Genomic DNA, 10254 nt, shown 5'->3' on the forward strand with positions numbered 1-10254 from the left:
CACTAGATGTCACCAGCCTTTACAAAGTGTTTTGAGTCTTCTGGAGGGAGATCTGACCGAACAAGAGCCATGGAACGATGATGGCCCATTAGACACCTGGCGCGCGAGTTCATGTTGGGTACCCTCGTTCCAATACGTTTTAAAAGAGAATGCATTTGTCCACCTTGAATATTATTCATGTTCTGGTTAAAAAAGGCCCTAATGATTTATGCTATACAACGTTTGACATGTTTGAACGAACGTAAATATATTTTTTCCCCTCGTTCATGAAGTGAAGTCCGGCGGGCTTAGATCATGTGCTAACAAGACGGAGATTTTTGGACATAAATGATGAGCTTTTTTGAACAAAACTACATTCGTTATGGACCTGTGATACCTGGAAGTGACATCTGATGAAGAGAAACAAAGGTAATGGATTATTTACATAGTATTTTCGATTTTAGATCTCCCCAACATGGCGGCTAGTCTGTATCGCAACGCGTATTTTTCTGGGCGCAGTGCTCAGATTATTGCAAAGTGTGATTTCCCAGTAAGGTTATTTTTAAATCTGGCAAGTTGATTGCGTTCAAGAGATGTAAATCTATAATTCTTTAAATGACAATATAATATTTTACCAATGTTTTCTAATTTTAATTATTTAATTTGTGGTGCTGACTTGACTGCCGGTTATTGAAGGGAAACGATTTCCCGAACATCAACGCCACAGTAAAACGCTGTTTTTGGATATAAATATGAACTTGATAGAACTAAAAATGCATGCATTGTCTAACACAATGTCCTAGGAGTGTCATCTGTTGGAGATTGTAAAAGGTTAGTGCATCATTTTAGCTGATTTATGGTTTTGGTGACGCCTGTCTTTGAATTGGCACAACATTACACACAACTCTTGTAAATGTACTGTCCTAACATACTCTAAATTTATGCTTTCGCCGTAAAACCTTTTTGAAATCGTAAAACGCGGTTAGATTAAGGAGATGTTTATCTTTCAAAGGGTGTAAAATAGTTGTATGTTTGAAAAATTTGAATTTTGACATTTATTTGGATTCAAATTTGCCGCTCTTGAAATGCACCTGCTGTTGATGGAGTGCACCACGGGTGGGACGCTTGCGTCCCACCTAGCCCATAGAGGCTAGCAATTAGCTGTGGTTCATTAAAGTCCTTTATAACGTCTGAGATCATAAGGTACACCTGATCCAACTTGTCAACTAATCATCAAGCCCTCAATGAGTTGAATCAGAGAGGAAGAGGTGAAGTGAGAGGTTTTACTCAGTCCAAAATCTTTCCACAAAAATTAGCCCACGACGTGAGGAATTTGAGGTCAATGAGTGTTGAATTTGCTGCGTGAGGCTTATTTGATCTAATAGAAGTTTTATGGTTCGGTTGTGATGAATGCACTGATATAAGTGGACGCACGTGACATTTCGCTAACCTTGAAAAAAACAACTTTATATCGGAGTTGTGCCTGTTGTCATAGAGCTAAACAGAGGACTCTAGGCCGTCATTGAAAATAAGAATTTGTTCTTAACTGACTTGCCTAGTTAAATAAAGGTAAAATAAAATAAAAAATAAATCATGGAAATAACTCATTTTTGCGTGGCCATTGAGGGCTTACACCATCTTACACCATTGGGCTCCCGAGTGGCACAGCGGTCTAATGCACGGCGTCTCAGTGCTAGAGGCATCACTACAGACCAGGGGTGGGCAACTCCAGTCCTCCTGATTGGTGTCACACTTTTCCTCCATCCCTAGCAAACACAGCTGATTAATCAAATTGCATTCTAAACTGAAGATCACGATTAGGTGATTATTGGAGTCAGGTGTGTTAGTTGGGGGCTGGGGCAAAACTGTGACACCAATCAGGCCCTATCAAGGACTGGAATTGCCCACCCCTGCTACAGACCCAGGTTTGATCCCGGGCTGTATCGCAACCGGCCGTGATCGGGAGTCCCATAGGGCGGCGCACAATTGGCCCAGCGTCGTCCAGGTTAGGTTAGAGGAGGATTTGGCCAGGGAAAGGCCGCCATTGTAAAATTTGAATTTGTTCTTAACTGACTTGCCTAGTTAAATAAAATATAAACATTGCTATGAGTTGGGAGCAATCAGCCAATGAAGAGGAAAAAAGCGGACTACTTTAAAATGGAGATTGCCTCAATGGTGCTGCCCATGCTGTCACAAACGCTATAATGGCACCAATACAAAGATGAGTCCTCTATCTCTATGGCCTGTTCATGCGTATCTGCTAGAATGGGTCCCACCTGATCTCGCCTCCTCCTGCCTGCCTTTCATCTTTGAGGACATGTATTTCCATTGTTGAAGCGGTCACTTGACTGTCTTGTCAGTATAATAGACAATCTTTGGTGGAATCAGGTGAGTTTGTCTGGGGCTACAACAAAAATGTGTGCTGTTAGGGGTACTTAAGGACTGGGGTTGGGCATCGCTGCTCTAATGAACGCAAAAGGGGTTGTTGTGAATGCTATTGTAATGAATGTAAATGGGTTGCTTTTGTTGTGAATGTAGCTGTAATGAACGTAAAGGGGTTGTTTTTGTGAATGTAGCTCAAATCTAATGATAATATCATTAGATATTATTACATGCCTGCTGGCTGGATTCCCTCTGTGAGCTTTTGTGAACGCACACCTAATTTTGTGTAGTGAAGTAGTGGTATAAGTTTGGCATGTTATTCACAGACCAAACTATGACTTTGTTACTAAAGCAGGCTATGACTGTATTGCCATGTTACCATGTCTGGTCTGATACTGAGTCATGGTTCTGATACAGTATAGTTGACGGCACACCAAATGTGGCAGCCAGTTTGTGTGTGTGCATCTGTGTGTCCTTGAATGCATGTGTGTGTGCCTTGCATAGTCTGCAGTCATACTATGTTTAGCCCTCCCAAGTTGAGGACGTGTACCGGATGAATTCCATCATCTGATCGTACTCATAACAATCGTGGCTATCACTGCCAAGCCTCGGCCGTGAAGTCATCTCCCCAAAATACTCCCTCTTACTTATACTGAAGTGCTAATGCTCTCTCACGCACACTCTCCCTTTCCAGCAATCCAGGGTTCCAGGTTGACTCATGCTTAAAGGACTCACTGATTGGCTCATAACTGCCCTTTCTGCCCCAGCCCTATCCCCAGGCCCATACCCCCATCCTTCTACCTCAGACCCAGCCCTATACCCAGACACCAGCCTTATATCCCACAACCCAGCCTCAACCCCAGTCCTATACCCCAGACTCAGCCCTTTACACTACAAAATGCTGGGTTGTTTGGATGACCAAACTTCTGGGTTGCAGGCATTGGTTCAATTAGTTGGGTTATTTTCTTTAAAAAGAGCACTGTTGGGTTGTTGATTCTGGGTTATTGATGCTGGGTTATTGAGGCATGATCAGAAGACTTGGGGCATGGCTTTCAAATAGTTATTTTTGGCCACCTGTGCGAGTAAATGTATTTCCTGTTAGTCTGTTATGTTGTATTGTAAGCGTATGTTAAGGCTTACAGAAATGTGTGTTCCTTAAGACCCTATACAAATCACAAAGTTGGGATACTTACCACTTCATTATGCAATATGCAATTAATAATGTTAATATTATTCATATTTTATAATAATGAAATATGCCAAATTAAGGCACATTCAAAATTGCAGTGTACAATCTTAACATTTGATACAATACAACAGATGAACAGCAATGACATTTACCTTTACAGGTAGCCAAAAATATCTATCTGAAAGCCACACCCCTATTAAGCCATGCCTCCTGAAAATAACCTAAGGATTACATTAAAAAGACCCAGCTGCTGGGTTAACCCAGCATGAAAGTGAATAAAACCCAATTGATGGTTAAATTTACCCATGTTTGTGTAATCCCAACCACACAACATGTTGGGTTATTCACGCAACCCAACAGGCTGGATCAAGATAACCCAGCGTGTGTTCTGTCCAATATTTACCCAGCACTGAGTTACCAAATAACCCAAGCATTGGGTTGTTTTTAACCCATAATGTTTTGGTGTACCCAGCCTCAGAAGGAGGAGCAGCCCCCCCCCTATTCACAGAGACACCAATGCTTGTGCCCCCGCATTCACCTTCCTGAATAGACGCTGGCCTAAAGGGACATGAATAAACATGGACCATAAGCCAATAACAGTCGGTTCTCTGGGAAGAAATGTGTGTCAAGGACCAATCCCAAATAATGACATCAACAGGTAGCCATTACAGTGTAATAACCATTCCCCTGGTCGATTGGATAGCAACTGGTTTGTGAGTGTGTTTTTGAAAAGAGCCATTGTAACAACTTAGTTTAATGGCTACACGGGTCAGGGAAAATTGTGTGAACTGTGAAAATCCCACATATTGTAAGTGTGCTGCAAGAATACTCTGTGTACTGGTGACTTTACAGGAATGGCATCCCATATCCCTTCATTAAAGTGACAGTAGTTTTTGTTATGTGTTTGTTTGTTGCTCGTAGGGTATTCCGTTACCTCCCAGTGAATATTTTGTTTAGCAAGATTGACTCTGCACATTCCGTCACACATTCAGCAGTTTTTCATATTAAACAGTGCTTCGGGGGAATGTACACAGTCATTGTGAGAGAGGCACTGCTCACTGTAGAGATCGTTCATTGGTTCTAATCCAGTTCTGTTGTGCCCCATTTGTCTTACGTTAGATAGCAAAACGTTCATCTGCAGGGGGTTTGTAAGCTTGACTGAGGTAGTAACGATACCTACAGTATATGGGGAAGAGTTCAGTGAAGGGCAAATTGTGCCCAGGAGGACTGAGATGGGGAGTACTAGTTTAACATCAGTCAGTTGAGATTAGAAAGTAATTGGACAGCTCATCAGACAGTCCTCGTCCTGTTAGTGTTGCATTTCCTATAGACTGCCTTTCGGTATGTCTCCTCTAGCTGTGGTCTGCCATTATGTTCTATCAGCACCCAGAACCAGATCTCGCGTGTTTGCTAGCCCGTCTGTCATGAGACTAGCCGTTATGTCACAGCTCCTCAGGCATTGGCTACTGCTCTGTGCCCTCTGACCCCCGCGATGGAGTGATGTAATGACGTCATTATGTGATAAAGTAACTGAGGATTTGTCTGAAGTCCAAAAATGATCCCTCGTCAATGTCCGACTTGGATTTGAGAGGATAGAAAATTAGAACTATTATAAAACTGAGTAAAATACTGATCTGTATGGCGTGAGTGTCATACAGTCTCTCACCTCTCTGTCTCAGTCTCTCTCGCCAGACCTCTAATCCTCCTGTGTGTGAAGAGAGCGCTCGCGGTCACGCACATGGACTGTGTTTCATTTGGGACCGCTGCGATCACGCAACACGCCATACATAAGCCAAGGTGTTTATGGTCGTTTTCTCACCCCGCCAGGCCCGGGCGGACCCGGCAACCGCCCTTCTGGAAGAGCAGATCTGGGAGATACAAACACATACTAGACACGTGCACATTTCTCACACACTCACACCAGCCAACCCCAGGGTAGAGGGGAATGTGTGAACAGGCCAAACCACAAAGCCCATTGTTCACGTCATGATCCACAGAGACGAATGGAGCACCGTGAGGGGTTGAGAGATTTATCATCCTGGATCAACAACACAATCACTCTTCTAACCCCAATTCTCCTCAAACACACACACACACACACACACACACACACACACACACACACACACACACACACACACACACACACACACCAGCTCAGACTCTCTCTCTGCATGATATAAAAAAGTGGTGCAGAGCAAAAGGGGCGAGAGGAAGGAGTCAGGGAAGAGGGGAAGGAGATGACAATACCCTTTCAATGTTGTTTACCTTCGTTCTCCCTCATCCTTTTCCTCCTCTAAGGTATCCACCGGTGTTCAGGTTGTAAACATTGGACACACACACACACACACACATCTGTTCTTCTCTGCATTCAAGTCATAGTGCTCGAACTTCCACTTATTGGAGGGAGTGCTGCTCCTTCTCCCCCAAGCCCCGACCCAGCAGATTACATAAATAACAAGACATCTGCCGTGAAAGAATGTCAGTCAGTCTGTCTGCCCGTCTGTGTTCTCCATTAAGGCCCAGCCACCCAGATAGTGGTTTGGAGGTTAGGACTGGAGCAGGCAAAAACAGCAGGGTCTGGTTCCTTTTTGCCCAGCCACAATATGATCCTTGCCCCTCCTCCTTCGACCGTACCCTTCAATGTTTGCCTGGAAAGGTATAAGCAGTGTAGGGGTGGAGCTCCCACCATATTCTTTAGATATCTAGAAACATCAGAGAGCTATGGCCAAGGGGTTTAGGAGAGAATTTGGACTGGGCTTCTCTCCATCTCACCGTGGTGCTGTATGTCCCGCTTACAGCTTACCATACATCTGTCTGTCTGTCTGTCTGTCTTCCTATGTGTCTGTAGATCATGCAGCAGATGAGTGACCATCGCTACAACAAGCTGACGGTGCCTGATGACATTGCAGCCAACACCATCTACATGAACCTCCCCAGCAAAGGCCATGTACTGCTACACTGCACCCCAGAGGAGTTCCCAGAGAGTGCCAAAGTGAGCACACACACTGTGCACTAGCACACACATGCCAATCTCTGTGCTCCCCCAGTTATTAGCTACTGAATATTGTATATTTGTCGTCTTGTATGCATATGTTTGTTGTAAATATCCCTGCACTTTGTCGTGACCTTGTGCCTCTTGGATGTCAGCTCGTATGGGAGCAGTGAATGACAATGTTATTGTCTCTGTAGCTGTTAAGAGATGGCTGAGGATGAGCAATGTCATTTAGATTCCTCATTGCCACTACGCATTCCTGTGTCACTATGACAACCAACACCCTGCAATCTGCACAGACAGCCCTAAGACCTCAAATGTTCTCTGCGGTTAAAACCCAAACTTGAACATTTTATTTTTAGTATGAAACATTTATTGAAATATGTCTCGTTGGATTTGGAACTGTTGTCCGATTTCCCAAGGCTTAATATAATATTTGCCTTGAGGATTGGCTAAAGGGGAATTCAACCGAAACACAAAATCAGAGTGACTGCTTCAGTGTCCTGTATCAGACCACTGTAGAGTGTATTCATATGGGTCCTGGATCGAAGCTTGGGACGCTTTCTGCCTCTGCGCACCATCTGTGTGATGAAGAATCATTAAATGTAGAGGTGTTGGAATGACAATCATCAGGGGTGTCAGACCATAGGGATACATTTCTGCGCGTCAGACTGTCAGACACAGTTCCATGTAATCTCTCGCAACCACCCCTCTGGAAGAGCAGATCTGGGAGATACAAAAACAAGCCGTGCGCTCTCTCAGCCTGATTGAACTTAACACATCTATATAACAGTTATCTAGACAGACAGACCGCCCTTCAGATGGAGAGAGAGAGGGAGGAAGAGAATGAGAGAGATTCGTCAACCCAATCAGAGCAAACCCACTCACTGCCTGCAAAGCCGCTCTGCTTTCTAACCATATAAACATTCTCACCCTAAACTCTGTCTACGGCTATTTTTAGTAACGTTACATAAAGGGGGGGGGGGGGCTGAGAAGAGAGATCGAAGTCGACTAGACAAAAGGTCTCAGCCCCCACAGTGAAGTTCTCCTACCCCTTGTATAAATTTCAACCACAGTAATAACAACCCAGCTGGAAAGCACAGACTCACTGCCATAAAAACAGAAACACTTGAGTGAGAGAACAGATTTAGAAGAAAAAAAAGAGTTAGGCGGAGAGGAGTTTGGATAGAGTGCGTCGCCCCCCCTGACCTCGTGATCCCCCTCCAACGGTTGATGAGGTTTATCCCTGTTCTATGTATTGGTTGTAGGAAGGCCAGAGTAAGACCTGTTGCATCATGGCTGGAGGATCTGATAGTCCGGAGGTGCATGGGTTGCTTGTTGCTCCTATGGTATAGAGGGGGATTTATTTTTTTACTTTTGTGTGTAATGTTTACTGTTAAAGGGCAATTCTGCCAGTCAACCTCATATTCATTGTCTCCAGCACCGAACCAGTGTCTACATATATGAAAACAGTATGTTTCTATGATCTGTGGTTAAAAAGATAAGAAAGGTCCTAAGAAATGCTTCTGTGTGACATTGCAGGGTAAAAAAAAAGGGGATTTTTAAACCCTGCAATGAGTTTCTAGCCAGAGGGAGGGTATTTTCTAGCTCCCTTGTCACCGCGAACCTCATAGTGTTTGAAAATCACTGTTTTTAAAATGTTTTAACTTTTGATGAGGTAATTGTTTAGTACTTTTTTACTTTAGATTTTTTTTCTACAAAATTTAGAAATGAAAATTGCTTAAAAATGGTGGTGACCTTTTCATTATTTCTAAGTTGTAGAGAAAGAGAGAGAGAGAGAGAAAAAAATAAAAATAATATATATATATACTGGCTTGGAAGTGTCTTAGGAAAACAGTGGTTTTCTTCAGGAGGGGCTCCACAGGGTGACACATTGTGTTGAGGGTTTCTGGAGATGTTGTAATATTTCTCACTTAGTTTTTCTTCCTTCAGAAGACTGAGAACTCACTATACCTAAAATGTTCATTCTTAGATTTGCATCCCTCGTAAGTGCTTCCAAATCATTGTAAAATGAACAATGCCTGTAAACAATGTTACGGAAGGTGAAGACAGACATATTCCCTCTCTCACTCTCTTCCCTAGGTGTTTGAGAAGCTGAAGGACCACATGTTGATCCCAGTGTCGAACATGGAGAAGGTCAAGGTGGACGGAGCCCTCACCTGTTGCTCCGTTCTCATCAACAAGAAGGCCAAAGTCTGATCTGAGCATACTCCGTTAGGGGTCTCCTGACCTGGGTTCAAATACTATACTTGAAATCTTTCACATACTTTGATGTGCCAGGAGAGCGGGGTTTGCAATTTTGGGACTATACTATTGGGCCATTATTAAGCCAGGCAAGCTTAATCAAGCACAGACAATGTATTTAACATGATTCTGAATAGTATTTGAACCCAGGTATGCTCTCAGGGCAGGGTCGGCCCACTGCTGCCCCCTTGCCCGAAACAAGTCTGTTTCTGCTGTGTTACCCCTCGATAACAGAATGTTATCCAGGTTACCCCCCCCCCTTCTGAAAGTGCTCATGTGTCAATCAATCCCTGTGCTTACTGGTCAATGTTTACAACCCTTTTAAAACAATCACTTACAATAGAACACTGGAGAGGCCAAAAGGATGGTGTTTCATAGAAAAGTATTTTAAAAAAACAACTGTGGAGGAGCTATATAATGTTACGGTATAGTGCAGTATGCATAGTATAGGAGCCTGTTTATGAAGAATAAACAAAACGCAAATCCGCCAAGATACATTTACAATCAATTGCTGATTGCGCTCTCTGTATTTCCTTTTGGATTCAATTCATCATGATTCATAGTCATGCCATGTAACAAGTAGAAGTTCTTATTGAGGGGGAAAAAGGAATGAAATCCACCCAGTTATCTTAATAATCTAGAAATTGTCATAATGAGCTGTTCCTCTCTCTGCCATGGAGACCTGAGTGCTCTTACTACATTCTTGTTGATTCAAAAAAAAATTCTATGATTATTGAACAGGAATGTCGATTGATCCCTAGCTGTGATGATGGTGCTAGTTATTCAATCTAGCTGAACAAAGGGTTAATTCCTCTTATTAAACTGTGATTCTGAAGTCTAAAGCCAGGGTAGGAAACTAATTACAAAATGCACATGCAATTGTCATCTATTATGCCTTCTAAAAACAGTCATAGGATGTTAATTTCCTACCCTGTCTTAACCTAAGCTGTGCCCACTTTATGAAGGACTGAGCACTACTTCCCTGTTGTGTATGACATGTTTGTAATGACCAATACTTGTAATTTCTCATTATACTATACATACGTTTAACATGTCTCAATTTGCTGTGTGCCTCCATCTTAAGTGGCTTAATAACTACTGCTGTATAGTCTAGTCAAGAAGCCATTATAGCGGTTTCTTCGATGTTTTAAAGCCCTTTATTGTCCCTGTATTGACTACTGTATTCTACGGGTAACTGACAAAATAAAGAAACATTTAAATGAGGGATACAAAGTATACTGAACACAAATATAAAAACGCAACACGTAAAGTGTTGGTCCCATGTTTCATGAGCTGAAATAAAAGATCCCATAAATGTTCCATACCCCCAAAAAGCTTATTTCTCTCAAATGTTGTGCACAAATGTGTTTATATCCCTGTTAGTGAGCATTTCTCCTTTGCCAAGATAATCTATCCACCTGACAGGTGTGGTATATCAAGAAGC

General features: G+C 42.8%; 1 protein-coding gene across 2 annotated transcripts in view; it reads left to right on the forward strand.

Moving 5' to 3' along the window:
• Window positions 1-10034, forward strand: part of LOC106584046 (N(G),N(G)-dimethylarginine dimethylaminohydrolase 1) — a 115140-nt gene extending 105106 nt beyond the window's left edge. For both annotated transcript variants that reach the window (XM_014168856.2, XM_014168855.2), the window contains exons 5-6: window positions 6402-6545; window positions 8649-10034. In XM_014168856.2, coding sequence (XP_014024331.1) covers window positions 6402-6545; window positions 8649-8765 — 261 coding nt within the window. In that variant the 3' untranslated portion in view covers window positions 8766-10034. The remainder of the gene's footprint in view (window positions 1-6401; window positions 6546-8648) is intronic.
• Window positions 10035-10254: the final 220 nt, after the last annotated feature.

The sequence above is a fragment of the Salmo salar genome, chromosome ssa23, assembly GCF_905237065.1.
Source record: "Salmo salar chromosome ssa23, Ssal_v3.1, whole genome shotgun sequence".
NCBI classification, from domain to species: Eukaryota; Metazoa; Chordata; class Actinopteri; order Salmoniformes; family Salmonidae; genus Salmo; species Salmo salar.